Genomic DNA, 16,419 nt, shown 5'->3' with positions numbered 1-16,419 from the left:
GGATGGTGGAGAGCAACATTTATCAGTCCTGAATGGAAAGCAAATGGATGGACACACGCAAGCATTCACAAGGCATTAGTTTAAAGACAGGGCATCTTTTAAACGAGGGAGAAATCAAAGAAAGCCACAGAGAGAATGTGCACGTTGTACACACTGAGTACACGTGTGAGTCAAGAGGAATCTGAAGAAATGAGAGAGTGGAGCTGATCACATTCGAAAGGTGTGCAGGCTTTGGGGTTGAGGTCAACTCTAAATTGGTTCAGAATGTGCATCGGCCTTGCACCCTGTCCAGGCTGGGACCTGAACTTCACTCAGTGGTGCTGGGAAAGAAAGACTTCACACATTCTATATTGGCATAACTAGTTTTGGAATATTAACAAATGTCCCAAATCATTATGTTCATTATGTGCTCGTGGGGAGTGTCGCTTTTTAAGGTATACTGCAAGAATTAGAATTGAGTAAAAGCCTTCCTTTACTTTTTTTCATTTGTGAGAGCGTTTGGTTGTATGATGGTTGTATGGTCTTGTGTCAGACTTAGCCATAATAATTCCTTCAGAGACTGGGCTCCATTTCAAGAGTGTTTTCTTTGCATTCTTAATCAACATAAATCCAACTCCTGTCTTATGTGGGTTGTCAGTTATTATTTGTGACAATGGCAATTATTATTTGTCCCCATATGTCCCATCCAGTTTCACTAAGTCCAAATATCTCAAGATTGCATCTGGCCATTTCTTTTTCTACTTGTATGTACTTTCCACTTTGATACAATGCTTGTACACTCCATGTACCTATCTTGGGGACACATTTGTTGAGAACAATTTGATCAGCCTTTGTGTCGTATGTTGTCCTCTGTATTGGTTTTGTTGGAGTGTATCTTTGTTCTCTTTGTCTGCTCTAAGACTATTAAGACTTTTAGGTGCCTCTATGGAAATTTCTGTAATCAAATTCATCTACAGGTGGGTGGTTGGCCCTGCAGCTTCACTATTTCCTCATCTGCCAGCAAAATGTCATTTACCAGGCTTTTTAACAAGAAACATGTCCAGTAGGATGAAAAAAATGTCCAGTTAGACAAATGTATAGTACGAGGTAGTGATTTTCAGAGGATTTTCTATTTAGGGTAGACAGGAGAGTCATCAAGATCATTAGAAGAATTGTAAAAAAAAAAAGAAGTCATATTTAATGCTGATAAATCTTTCAGTCTTAGTTTGTTTTATTTATTGTTTGTGAAACAGGTTTTTAGTGAAAGTCTTTTCTTTGTTTGATCATGGTTCAGATGCTTCATTGTGCTCACCTTCATCTTCTCTACACTGATGTCACGCAGTGTGCAACGTGATCGCTTGGCAAACTGGTGTGTTTGTCATAAAGCGACGGCACCCTTGAATTAAAGTGAACTAAAAAATAATACGACAGAAAAACTCTTACACAAAATGGAGATGTGCTTAGGTCATCATGAGATTCATCATGTCCATGTTATTCAGTCTTGACCACTCCCCTCCATACTGCTTGCCCAATCATTACTCCTACTGCACACATCCTCTCTCTGTACCACCCCATGACACTCTCAGTGCTAACTCGCCCTTCAGTGCAGTTGGTTATAATGGCAAGGCAGCAAAGCAAATTTTAGAAAGTCGACTCAGTTCATCTGGACATTGTTCTTTTCCAGGGAGATATGTTACATCACTCATCCAGGTGACTTCCTCAGTCTCAGTTGACTGCAGGTTTCCTCAACAGTACTTTGGCCTAATGACCGAAACTAACACCACTGACTAACAATGGGCCGTGTGATCAATGATATGCAAATTGTCAATTGATCGATGGCCATGAGTACCATTCACAGAGACTTGGGGATTGGCTGCAATCACCGCATTGTAAGATGGTGGAAGATGCACCCTTAGGCCCCCTCCTCAGTTCAGAAATGGTCATTCTGTTTAAATGTAAATGGCCTCCTTTACCCCTCGCTCAAACCAGCGTTCCTCCATGTCCAGGATGTGCACATCTTCATCACTGATCACCATCTTACAATGCTGTGATTGCAGCCAATCCCCAACTCTCTGTGAATGGTACTCATGGCCATTGATCAATGGACAATTTATATATCATTGATCACACGGCCTGGATTATTGAGCATGCATCAAGACAGAAAAGCAAATGATCTGTTCAAGAACGCCAACTTTTAGATCACGATAGAAAAAAGAGTGGCAAGAGCTGATAATAAAAGTAAAAAAAAAGAAAATGAACAAAAAAGAGCTGCATATAATAAAGATCAAGAATAAAGAGAATCATCCAAAAAACATAAAAGAGAAAAATATCCAAAACAATATGCAAAGAGAAATGCATAAAAACAGCATTTATAGAATGTAAGTTGGAGGAAAAAGTAATTTATAACATCATTTTTACTGAGGTGTTAATGTAATCTAATTTTTTATTTACTTTTTATTTTGTTATATTATGTTTTACTTTTTTACTTTTACTGTTTACTAAGTTTTTTTATTCATTGGTATTTAAAATAGGCAGTTGTAGTGAAAAACTCAAGTAACTGATTTTCTATCTATAATAACTAAGGAGCAAACTGTCTTCTGCCCCGCATACTCTTCTATATACCATGTCTTTAAATCCAATCACTTTCTCTAATGGAGGGGCGTCCCACAGAATTGGCACAATGCCGAAATTTACCTGTAGGGGCACATAAAGTACAGTACTATCTTTCTATCTATCTATCTATCTATCTATCTATCTATCTATCTATCTATCTATCTATCTATCTATCTATCTATCTATCTATCCATCTATCTATCTATCTATCTTGCCTTGTTGTCCATCTGTTGCTCAGTTGTTTTGGCCTGTTTTCACCATGTCCAGTGTTTGCTGTGATTGTGACTTGGCCACAACAACCACATTTTGGGGGATTCAACCTGAGTATCATTTCCTGACATGAATAATCTGCCTGTGTTAATCACCATTGTGATCTTTAAGAAAAATTTGTAAAACACAATTTAACAGATTATATGTTCACCAGCGCCATGGAACATCCACAATAGTTATTCACAAAGTGTTGCAGTTTTTGCCGTTCAGTGTACCCGGGTTTGAGTCCTTGCTCAGTCACTTCCAGTGTGGAGTTTGAACATTTCATCCATATCCACATGTAGTTTAAATGGGTCTTGTGTATTCATGTGCCCTGTGATGAACTTCTGGTTTCTGCTTTGTATACAGTGCTGCATATGTATGATCCAGGTCACTGCAACTCTAAAACATAAGGAATAAATTTAGGAAAAGTACATATATATACTAATTAGTACAGAAGGCACAAACTCCTCCGATTTCAGACATTTTACCGATTTTATGTGAAAGCCAAACATTTGTAAGTCTTTTCTGCCACCTAGTGCATATGAATGATTTTACATCTATGATAAAAGAACGATACAGTACATTTACACCATTTTAAAGAAATAAAAAGGGAAGTTACTCTGAAACAAGTACATATTTAAATTCAGCATGTTATCTAACCCAAAATGTTTTAAAAGATCCAAAAATACAACATTAATCCTAAAATAAAATAAAAACCTTGCAAAATCATAAAAAGGATATTTTTCCTCCCGTTTGTTCAAAACAAATAGCTCTAATCAATATTTTCCTCACCTCCCACTCCATTTCGATCAGCCTTTGGGTCATAGGCATATGTGAGTATGCGAATATCTTTTGGCTTTCTCATGTCTACATCCATCCATCCATTATCCAACCCGCTATATCCTAACTACAGGGTCACAGGGGTCTGCTCGAGCCAATCCCAGCCAACACAGGGCACAAGGCAGGAAACAAACCACAGGCAGGGTGCCAGACCACCGCAGGGCGCACACACACACACACAGGACAATTTAGAATCACCAATGCACCTCACCTGCATGCCTTTGGACTGTGGGAGAAAACCCACGCAGACACAGGGAGAACATGCAAACTCCATGCAGGGAGGACCTGGGAAGTGAACCCGGGTCCCTAACTGCGAGGCAGCAGCACTACCCACTGCGCCACCATGCCGTCCTCATGTCTACATGCTTTCTGCAATTTAAATTACTTTACTGATAGGTTGTTGGCCCTACAGCTGTACAAATTGTGGTTTTCCAGGCCCAGTTCTTTTTAGGGTAGACAGGAGGGTCATCAAGATCATATATTAATTTTCACAATGTTACTAGAAAAAAAAAAGCCTTGAAGTCAAAACTAAACACTATACACTGCTAGACTGGCCCAGCCACTTCACTAAACACATAGCTCTAAGCACTCTCTGTCTTCCTCACCTCCCACTCCCATTTCTCTGTCGCTGTGCACTCCGACCCCTACACCTTCCACCAGGTAATCCCAGTTGGGTATTCCAAAGTATACCCAAATATCTAAATGTCTTAGTTCCTCTTAGCTGTTGATTCAAAGACAGTTAATGAAATGACTATTGAAACTTCAAGGAGATGAAGATGAAATCAGCTATTGGTATGACTGATACACTCTTTTTTCTATGATCCTTAAGCTTTCAAAAACATTGATAATCCATACCTCCATGAGTCTGGATGTTGATGCAAAAGTAGTTATTTAAAACAGATTAGCAAGGCACTCACTGGCTTAAATAAAATTGTGTGATTGGGGGGCTGTCCTTGTTCATTAATGTCCCTCTAATTTCTTAGAAAGACAATCCATTAAAAAAATGCTTATTTTTAATTCTTCAATTAATATCTCTATCTAACACAGCTTACATGAAGATCAGGACCTCATTTACAGTAATTTTTCCAGTTGCACAAGCAGGTCTAGTGACTTGCTCAGGGTCTAAAAGGAAGCAGAAATAGTACTTCTTATATGTAAACTGTTATAAGGAAAACAAAATATAAAGTTGAATTCTAAAATGTGCTTGTACAAATGATGTCTGGATGTCCGTGTTAAACGAGCAGGCACTTTCAAGTACATTTTCCTTTACGGTCCTCTTCTCACTTCTCTGTACACCTCCTCTCTAGGCCTCACCATCCTGTGCTGTGGTTTCTCATATCAGTGCTATGTCAATGAATCTTAGCTGTACCTGTTCTTCCCTCCAAAGGTCAACACTTTTTCAGGTAGAATCTCATTGATATATCAACTAGGATGTAAGAGCACCATCTCCATCTCAAACTAGCGAAGACATTCCGTCTATGCATCACCCCATCTCTGTTCAGCTCGGCTCATTATCACTAACAGCCACTAAGTCTGTACCTAATCTTGGTGTGGTGATTGATCGCCAGCTATCCTTCACTGACCAAGATGCAACTATTTTATTCTTGCACATTCATTGTTTACAACATCTGCAAGATCAGAGTATGCAGAACGATTCCTGGTCCAGGCATTAATCTTGTCATATCTTGGCTACTGCATCACTCTACTGGCAAAAGCACCTGCATGTGCTACTAAGCTACTTCAGATAATTCAAAATGCGGTGGCAGTTCTTGTGTTCAAAAAGCTGGGATGGTTGCATGTCACACCTTCTTTCAGGTTGTTACACAGTCTCCCTGCAGCAGCATGCTTTAATTTCAAGAACTTGGTGCTTGCCTACAGAGTAGTTAGTGGGTCAGCACTTATATTCGTTAGGTCCTATGATCCTTCTTGCCCATTCAGTTCTGCTAGTAACCAATGTCTGGTAGCACCTGCTCTATGTGACATTAAATCTCAATTAGAGTAGCACCTATCTGTTGGAATGAGTCGCCCACCTCCATCTGAAGTGCAGACTCTCTCAATGAGTTTAAGAAGGTTTTGAAGACTGTAGGAATTTTATGATTAAAAATGTTAAAAACGCCACCCAGGAGAACGCCGTAATAATGTGGGATTTTTGCAAAGAAATTTTAACTTGGTTAATTAATAAACAAGTCTTTCCTATGGTAATAATATTGGTAATTAATCAAATAATTTGGCAAGACTCCTACTTTATTTGCCCTTACTTTCCCTGTTGTTGGAGGTGGTTGTCTTTGGCCATTAGCCTAACATTAAGTTAACTGAAACACAGCTGCATTAAGAAACAGAATAATAGAATTTATTGACAAACACAAGGATTATAGAAGTATGTTTAAAGCATATATATATATATATATATATATATATATATATACATATACAGTATCTACGCTAATAAAATGCAAAGCCCTCACTGACTGACTGACTGACTCACTTACTCACTCACTGACTCATCACTAATTCTCCAACTTCCCATGTAGGTAGAGGGCTGAAATTTGGCAGGCTCATTCCTTATAGGTTACTTACAAAAGATAGGCAGGTTTCATTTTGAAATTCTACGCGTAATGGTCATAACTGGAACTTATTTTCGTCCATATATACGGCAATAGCCAGCAGCTCGGTCGCGGTGTGAGGCGGAGTTGCGTCACGCATCAGCACGCTTCCCACGTAATTCAGTGCCTGCCCATATAAGGTAAATATTCGCGGGTGAAGGACTGTGCTTAGCATATTCATAAGTGCAGCTACTGCGGAAACCCTCTGACACTAAACAAGCCTTTGTACACATATGAATAGGAAAGCAAGGTGTTAAGCTTAAGTTTAAATTACATTCATAGACACGCTGCCGCTAAATATTCGCAGGCAAATCCACAACTTAATACCGGGAATGCCTGTTAAACATCTTAGATTCACGAGTACCGATTTGGGTAGTGATCACTTCGATGAATGAAACCTGTTCAAAAAACGCATTACACAATTGAGAAGGCAACAAAAGAATATGAAGCGAGTGACGCATACAAGCATATTCATTAGTGCAGCTACTTTGGAAACAAAGTACGGTGTAAACCTTAAGTTTAAATTAAGTTCATAGACAGGCTGCCGCTGGCGTTTGTCATGCCCACGACGAATACGATATTCGCGAGATAGATCGCACGAGATAGCACAAGCACAGCTGAGAAGCTTCGATGCATGTACTCCGAGCAGCTCATGTGAACTGACTTCGTTCTGGCTTTAACTACTGCGAAATAAACAGACATAAACTGGAAGCGTGAGTCTGTGCCTTTTAATAATCTCGAGAGAGAAACATGGTGGCAACGTACGTAACGGAAGTGCACCGAAAGTCACGCCAGTTTGCTGTTAAAAGTTCAGGATGCTGAGACGCTCACACAAAAGGAAATAGGAGGGTCTGAGACTGCCGCTGACATTAAGCCTCGATGCTAAAGACCTAGCAAAGTCATGGAGAACATGGAAGGACGAGTTCAGATTATTCACAGAACTTGCAATGCCGGAGGCAGAGGAAAACACTAAGGTCAGATTATTCTGTTATCTTATTGGAGAGAGCGTCAGAGAATTGTGTCAGGCGCTGACCGGTGATGTAAGACCTGATGAGTTAACCATGAGCTTGATGATATGTAAATTTGATGAACATTACAACCCGAAAATAAACGAAACTGTAGAGAGGTACAGATTTTTTTTCAAGAAATCAGGCAAAGGGAGAAAATATAGGCAACTAAGTCACAGATCTGAGAGTGTTAGCAGGCACATGCAATTTCGGGGAGATTAAAAGTTCCCTTATATGTGACCAAATTGTGTGCGGAACCAGTGATGCAAGTTTAGAGAGGTGCATACAAATATGAACAGCAGAACAGTCACACAGGGTTCCCTATTCTCTGCTTCTCTTCTACTCTCTAAACCCTCCGTGCAAGAACATTATCATAAGGCTTAACAATTCTGTTGTTACACCTTCTACATGCACCCAAACGTCCTTATTACAGAGTCTTCCTTAGTTTACCGCTGGCTCCTTCTTTCCATTCACCTTCCCAGCTCTTTATTTAAATAGTTTTCCTTCTCACTTTTCCGCTCCTTCGCTGTCTTCTCCCTTTTCATTCAAAATACGCCTCCTTGCATTTTGCAATTTGGGTAGTGAACACTTTGATGAATGAAACCTGTTATGTTTACAATGGTTGACAAACACGGAATGTAACTTGAACACAACACGTCCTCCAAATACGAACCTGATTGAAAGAAATAATGATAATCAAATCCTTGATGTCAGCAACACTCATAACAGTCACAAAACAATTACATTGACAATCAGGTTCTGTTATTTTTAAAATGTTTCCTTTTCTTTTTCATAACTTCTTTAACACACTACTTCTCCACTGCGAAGCACGGGTATTTTGCTAGTCTATATATATAATTGACTAAGTCGCCCGACCATGGGGTACGCACGACAGAGACCATGTGATATACACAACAGAGCCATGTCCACCAACTCACAGAGCCCTTCCCACCAACTCTAAGACCATGAAATACACACGACAGAGCCTCACCCTCCAACTCTATCCCTCCTCCCGCGTCATGGGATACTCACAACAGAGCCCCGCCCGCCAACTCTAACCCTCCTCCCGCATCCACACTTGCTCTCGAGGCATGTGCACTGCCTGCTCATGTGCCTGCATGCAACACCTCACCAAACACAGCCTCAGTCGCTTTCGTCTCTGCTACAGTCCACATACACCTCTGAGCCACGTTGACTTTCAATTATTCTTTTCGGTTCTGGCTGCTTTTCTATATATATAATCGACCAAGTCGCCCGACATGGGGTACGCACGATAGAGCCCCGCCTGCCCACTCTGACACTCCTCCCACATCATGGGGAACGCACGACAGAGCCCCGCCCACCAACTCTAACCCTCCTCCTGCGTCCACCCTCACTCTTGAGGACTTATCCCTACCGACGAAGTAACTTTCACCAGCGTTGACTCCATCGTCACAGACAATCCTGCAGATCAACTTTCATTCCCCGAAAAATTTCTTAACAGTCTTACTCCCACTGGCATGCCTCCGCATAAACTCAAAATTAAAATTGGTTCAGTCGTCATGCTTCTCAGAAACCTCATGCCAGCAAATGGTCTCTGTAATGGCACTAGACTTTCTGTTACCAGCATTCACCTCAATGTACTGGAGTGTAAAACTATCGCAGCTGCTACCTCACAAAATGTCCTTATTCCCCGGATTTCCCTGACCCAATTAGACTCAAATTTGCCTTTTACTTTTACACGCAGACAATTTCCTGTTAGATTGGCCTTTGCAATGACAATTAATAAGACACAGGGCCAAACTGTTAAAAAGATATGCCTGTATCTGCCAAAACCAGTTTTCAGTCACGGACAATTGTATGTTGCTCTCTCCAGAGCTCCATCTTTTCATTCACTCACAGTTGTATCCTCAAACCCACCCCATTTGGACAACTGTGTCTTTCAGGAAGTGTTCACCCATCAATAAATAATTATGCGAGGATTGGCTAGTGTTATGTATAAACATCTACGTGTGGAAGTGTGTGTGTCTGTCAGTCCAGCCCGGAGGTGCTCGGCTACAGCATGAAGCTGAAAGAAAGCAACTACATCGGCAAAGTGAAACTGCCGAGGAAAGACAAGCTCACTTAGCTACTAATACACAAGCCAGGTGAGCATATCGGCAAAACAAAACCTCTGAAGAGAGAGAAACCCGCTGAGCCGCTGATAGACAAAAGGGGCGAGCACGTCCACAAAACGAAATTTCAGACTCTGGATTTCAGTTTTTTATCTGATAATTTCAATAGTTTCTAGGAGCCTGGGCTTTTTACAGCATGGGCTTATATAGCTAGTATATACAGTATATATAGTCTTATTATATAATGATATATAAGACTGGACGTAGACACACTAAACAGACAAACATACTGTATATGATATGGGTAGGCTGTTTTACTTGCATTAAAAGTTTTACATTATCTTGGCAGTGGTAAATAGTTTTTACGATACCAAGTCTTTATGGATGATGTCTGGTGTTGTGTGGAGTTGTGGTTTTGTTGTTGCCCAAGTTCAAGTGGACAATTCCTCATGCGTTGGAGTGCACTCTTTGTTCTTGCTGCATCAGTGTAGTGCTGCTGCTTCCTCAGCTTTCCTTCTGCTGTCTTTTGCCACTTCATAGGGAATAGGCATTACTCATTCTGGCCCAAGAGTTTAGATGTTGAATATCCCTTCTTAAAGTAATGGTTTCTCATCCTCATCAGACTATCGGCATACAGCCTTTGGTTTGAGAGCTTCAGGTTCACAAAGATAAGAATTTTTTGGATTCAGCTCTCCAGGGAAAAGCGGCTTATAATTTCTTAGGTTTCACAGACCTTGCTTTAGAAGATCATTTTGAATATTTCCCTCGCCTTGAGAGAACCCCAGAAAGGGTGTCCTGAGAGAATACCCATGGTGTCCCAGCAAATTTCCTAGAAAACTTCTTCAGGATGGTGGAGAGAGTTTTTCTCTCTTTTACTTCCCCTGATTATTTAAAGTCACTTTTATTTACAAAATCAGTGTCTGCTAATAGGCGAGTTCTTCTATCCATTTCAGTTGTCATCCCTTGAATTATAGGCCTTTGTCCTTGCTTGACTCTATTTCATACCTTCTTCCTCAAGTCTGCAGAGAGGCCTCTGGAGTTTTGTCACTTCTGATTTACACTTTTGTTATCAGATGATGTCCAGGCAGATCCTGGTGCAAGCTGGAGTTCAGTCACTTAGTTTAGAATGAAAGAGTGGAAAGTGCAGCTGGCTGCCAGCATCCCTGTTAAATCTGTTTTCTTAACAGGCCAGGTGTGCCACAAAAGCATAGCAGAATGGGCAATGGCCACTTTATCCTACAAGATCCTGTATCAGTTCTTGTAACTAAGGGACAATGAAGTAGTTTTGTGTTCTGATTGTTTTAAAGATCTTTACTTGTGTTTATCAATTTTGCAACCTTTCACTGTAGCTCTCATTCCAAACAGTCTCCCAGACTGATGTTGACCTTTTTGTAAGTCACTTTCAATAAAAGCATCTGCTAAGTGAATACATGTAAACCTAAATGCTTGTCAGCATATGAAATACCAGTGGTGGAATTCCTCAGTTCTGTAAGTAGATAATGCTACAGTCTGAAGGTTGAGAATAAAACCTTATGTCAAGTACAATGTTTGAGTATAGTCCATGAAGGTGACCCAGCACTAAAATTTAAAATAAGAACTTTTGAAAATGGACTGGATAGGTAGGTTCAGCATGGAGTAGTGTTTCAGGAAGTCAGACTCGATTAAACATTGCACACAACTCACTTGTGGACTTTGCACATTATACCTCTTACTTTACTACATGCCTGTGTTATTAATTAGTGATTCTAAATTGGCTAGAATCAGATACATGAGAGTTTGTGCACAGTGTGCACTTTAAAAGACTTTATGTCACATTCATTATTACTGCTTGACTTGGGCCCAGGAATTATCAGCATAGGCTCTGGTTCTCTGGGAACCTATTCTGGAAAAAAATGGTTGAGCTAATGGGAGGTGAGGCTGGAACTAAGTAACAGGAGGTGGGATGAATACTCAGCTATCAAGAGCGAGAAAAGCCAGGGTTTGGAGAGAGAAAATAAGTGAAGTAAAGGGAATGTTTGGTGTCACGTTGAGTAGGGTAGGTGTGAGAGCCACCTCACCTGGTAGAAGGGGCACAAGACCTGTTTAGTTATACACAGAAGGGTCGTTGTTTCATTCTTTTGCATTCTAATTATCTATTCTTTGTTTGGCCTTTCTATGTTATTTTTATTCAATCAAAGTACCATTTTTTCTTGCTGTATTTTGCTTGTTGCAGCGTTTACAAATTGATTGATTCTACAGCAATAGTAAGGCAAGTGTGACAAATAACAGAGTAAATCATAAACTGAGGAGGGTGCAAAATAGATTATTAATCCTAACCCTAAATATAACACTGTTTGTTAATGTTTATGGTAACTGACCTGTGTTTGGTGATCATCATTTGGTGACGTTGCTGGATGTCCTCTTCAGCCCCTCAGTTTTTCACAATTGTACGATGAAATGTTCACTGTACAACTGTTTTTTCTTTTCTTTTCAGCTACTAGACCAATAGTTCCTTCAGAAATATTCCTGTACACTCCACCTTGTAATGAAATGTCACAGTTAAACAAAACAATACTTGCATGCATGGTTTTAAATTACCAAAAAGGCACCGATATTAAATGGAATTCAATGAATCTGACTTCATCTTCCAAATTGGAAATGAAAGACACCAAAATTGAAGCAACATCCGTCCTTTGGAGCCAAATTGAAATTCTCCATGAAGATTGGCTGAAAAACAAGTACTCATGCAATGTGTCCCATGCATCATTAAAGCAACCAGTCATGAAGGAAACAAGCTTTTGTTCAGGTAAGATATTTTGTTTGTTGTAAGTTAATAATTTAATAATTGGATTTGTGAAGGATAACAGTTTTAAAATGTATGTCATTTATTAACACTTTCAAGTTTTATGCCTCAACAATTATTTTGAATATACCTCAAAAATAATCTCACTATCTAAATCTTAAAAATAAGTGTAGTTCCCTTCATTTACCAAGTTGACAACAACAATAAAAAATCGATGCATTTCTTGCTGACACCAAACTAAAATCAGGGGGTAATTTTAATAAACGGTCATGTAAAAAAGTAAGTACCCCAGATAAAGGTGATATGGTTAAATAAAACACACAATGAAAATTTGCCTTTTTCATCATTTATTCATCAATAACAATAATAATAATAATAATTATTATTATTTTTCATTTATATAGCACTTTTCTCACTACTCAAAGCACTTTTACGTAGACAGCGTGGATTCACTTCAACCACCACTAATGTGTAGCATTTACTTGGGTAATGCAATGGCAGCCATTTCTGCACCAGTGCGCTCACCAGACATTAGGTGTTAGGTGGTTAAGGGGTGAGAGATAGTTAGCCAGTTAGAAACAGGGGATGGGTAAGAGGCCAGAATGAATAGGCTGTGGTGGGCAGTTTAACCAGGATATCAGGATACACCCAACTCTTTACGAAGGATGCCCAGGGATCTTTCAAAACCACAAAGAGTCAGGACCTCAATTTTGCGTCTCATCTGAAGGATGACGGCATTTTTACAGCACAGTGTCCCTGTCACTGCACTGGGGCATTGGGATCCACATTCAGATCACAGAGTAAGCGCCCCCTGCTGGCCTCACCAACACCTCTTCCAGCAGCAACACATGCTTTTCCTGAATGGTCTCCCATCCAAGTACTGGCTGGGCCCGAGAATGCTTAAAGTCAGGTGGATCACCTCTTCTGACGTGAATGTGGTAGGGCTGCTGGCTATGACCAAAATATCAATAGATTTTGAAAAAGAAATTAAAGCCTTGGCCTCAGAAGCTGGTGTTGCCCCCTTTAGCAGAAACACTTCTTGCAGTCATTTTGCATTACTGTCTACCAGTCTCTGACATCGATCTTCTGAATTTTTTGACTACTTCACTGTGCAAAATTCCTTCATTTGCAAGAAGTTTGTGGATTTTCTCGTATGTACTGCCCGATGCAAATCCCCCAACAGTATTTTAAATCAGGACTCTGAACTCATTGGGTGTCTAAAATTTTAAAATTAAAGTATCACCAGATTTTGTGTCCTAACTGGAATTTCAAGCTAATCATTTTAGACTGACAGAAATTTAAGAAGCATTTTATAAATGGAGATGCAACTTGCATACATAACTGTGGATCAGGGACCAAACAACAACTGAAACAACAGAAGCAATGCCAACATTGTAGAAATCCGTACTCCAGTTTAGTTCTGGCACAATTATGTTCATATTGTTGTTATGATGTGTATAGTGTGGTATAGTGAAAAATAAAACAATTTGCACAAATCTGAATTTGCAGTGGAACTAAAAGTTTCACATTACAAAAAGTATTTGGCTGTTCATTTCCAGGTAAATTTGTGCCATTGATACAATTTGGTTCCTTTTTCATGCTTTCCTGTCATTTACTACTTAAAAAAAGACTTGCAATGAAAAATGGGCTCATTTCTGACACAAGTAGATATTTTATTGAGCTGTTGGACATGTGTTGTGATTGCTGTGGTGGTGTGATGCCCAGTTTTCCATTAGAATGACAATCTTGGTGATCACAATCCTAAAGATGTGCCTGAGACTTGACTCGACTTGAACCTAATTTTGTAAAATTTGACTTGGTTGTATGGAATGTTATTTGATTTTAATAAATTCAATAAAATGTTAAAAAAAAAAAGATGTGCTAGAGACAGACCAGAAATTTACATCTTCATGGCACTTGGAGTGTGCGCATCCTGAGGCTCCCCTGCAGGAATCAAGACTAAGGAAACCCAAGTTTCTAGCCAACAGCGGGAGAAGGGATGTTGTTTGTAGCTTTCTATTTACTGCGTTTTCCTGTAGAAGAAAAGCAGCAATATTCACGATGATGCATTTTCGAGTGTCTTTTTATAGCATACATAAAGAATGTCACATTAAATTAAAAAAACACAGTGTGCTTCTATGTTGTAATGTAAATAACAGGCAGAAATAGAACTGATTTTGCCAGTGAGCTATAGATTGCCTGCAGTATGTAGTACTGGGAAAAAAACAGTAAACTCATATAGTCCTGCAAAGTGAAACTTGCCTGTTTTGTTCATCAGTAGCATAGTATACTGTATATTGATTACATATCTCAAAGGGTCCACATAACGGGTCAATATTATAACACAGTAGAGTCTTGCTTATCCTACCTTCGCTTATCCAACATTCCGTATTATCCGACGTCCCACTCCAAAAAAAAAAATGCATTAATCGGCAACAAGAACTGCAAGTTGCGAGCGTGAGCGTAGTCTGTTTTTTGTTGCTCCCGACTCTACCGCAGCTAATTACAGTGGAATCTCGGTTTGCAAGCATAATTCGTTCTGGAAATGTGCTCGCAGTCCAAAGCACTCGTACTGTATATCAATGCGAATTTCCCCATAAGAAACAATTGAAACTCAGATGATTCGTTCCACAACCCAAAACTATTCATATAAAAATAATGAATAAATAATATAAAGTAAAAATAAATAAAGCAAATTAACCTGCACTTTACCTTTGAAAAGAATCATGGCTGGTGTGAGTGAGTTTCTAAACTCTTGTGGGATTTCACCCAACAGGACGATACGCGGAAAAGCATCCCGATGCAACCCTAGGCTCCCAGCGCTGTAGCAGTTCGCCATAAAAGCGAATCCGAAAAGATCGCGGACATACTATAAGCGTCTGCCATCGATGGGTGATACAAGGAACAAGGAACATTATAAATGCACAGGGCACAGTGTTACTTTCCCCCCGACCCTGCCTGACTGCTGTGTCAGTGTATAGGAGAATGGCAGATCCCGCTACAATAAATAACCGCGCTGTTGCTGTTTCAAGCTTAATAAAGCTAGTGTTGCTAAAAGTACTGAGACTCAGCTTTAAATTTTCGGGTGCAAGACGGGGACTCGCACGTCACAGCACAAACAAGCACACGCAGTCACAATGCCGTAGTAAACAGTATACGCTCATACGGATGTTGATTATATGAGTGACGGAGTTAAGGCTAGAAACTGCAGTTAATTACATTGAGCAACAAGAAGAAGCTACAGGAATCAACATAATGATGCTGCAAAGATGGCGAGACTAGACAGCGAAGAAACGGCACTCATTAGGAAAGCAGACTACGATCAAAAATGTCTTTAAATCATCACAGGACTGAACTTTTTAAGTACAGTACATACTGTATTTAACTCCAGACAATTCTGTAACTGTAAGTTCATTTTTTCAGTTAATTTATTCTGTTGTTTTGTCGTAAAGCATGATTATTAGGTTCATAATGTGTAAAATTATAACATAGTTTGACGTTTAATAGGCTTTTTCTTAACACCTGCCATTATCCAACATTTTCGCTTATTCGACGTTCTGCCGGCCCGTTTATGTCGGATAAGCGAGACTCTACTGTAATATGCTCTGGTCTTTGCATCAGTTAGTCAGGAAAAGACAAGGAAATCCCCTCTTCTTCACTAAAAATATCCATGTTGTAAAAGCTGCTCTGGGAAACTGGATTTGAGGAGATACCACCCCAGCCTATTCTCCACAGAGGCCTGTATGTGACAACCGTTCCTTCCAAAATCTGAACAACTACATCTGTGGGACATGCCATGCTAGAAACAAAAACATCAAGTCTGCTGCAAAGGGATGGTTGCATATGCAAGATGATGTTTTTTACATAGGTTGCAAAGAAAAAAAAAAAATAAAATAAGTGTTATAGCGTTTGTATTAGGGATTATGTGGAAATTTAAAACATGTTTAGTGCGACTAGTTTTTCGGTTAATAGGTTTTGGTCAAATGTTTTGATCACTCCATGTTTAGTACACCTAATTCATGTGTTCTAAATACATTTGTTGATAAAAATATAGAAAAGCCTCCTATGATATCTAAAATAAGATTTTTAAATAATGTTTTAGGCTTTTATTAATCTTTAAGTATTAAGATTGTCATTCCATGTGAAAATCGTTTTTGATAATAGACTAAAGATTATAGACTTATAAAATTATGGAAAATGAGTTGTATGTCTGTGGAAGACTAAATCACAAGAGTGCGAATGCACAGAGT

The 16,419-nt window shown here is 39.5% G+C and overlaps 1 protein-coding gene across 1 annotated transcript in view; it reads left to right on the top strand.

Annotated features, from left to right (window-relative positions):
• The window catches only part of LOC120514184, a 96,224-nt gene that overhangs the window by 26,727 nt on the left and 53,078 nt on the right, over nucleotides 1-16,419 (top strand). Inside the window, exon 5 of the mRNA XM_039746290.1 lies at nucleotides 11,794-12,172. Coding sequence (XP_039602224.1) covers nucleotides 11,794-12,172 — 379 coding nt within the window. The remainder of the gene's footprint in view (nucleotides 1-11,793; nucleotides 12,173-16,419) is intronic.

The sequence above is a fragment of the Polypterus senegalus genome, chromosome 1, assembly GCF_016835505.1.
Source record: "Polypterus senegalus isolate Bchr_013 chromosome 1, ASM1683550v1, whole genome shotgun sequence".
In the NCBI taxonomy this organism is placed as follows: domain Eukaryota; kingdom Metazoa; phylum Chordata; class Cladistia; order Polypteriformes; family Polypteridae; genus Polypterus; species Polypterus senegalus.
This window is presented reverse-complemented; position numbering and strand designations above follow the sequence as displayed.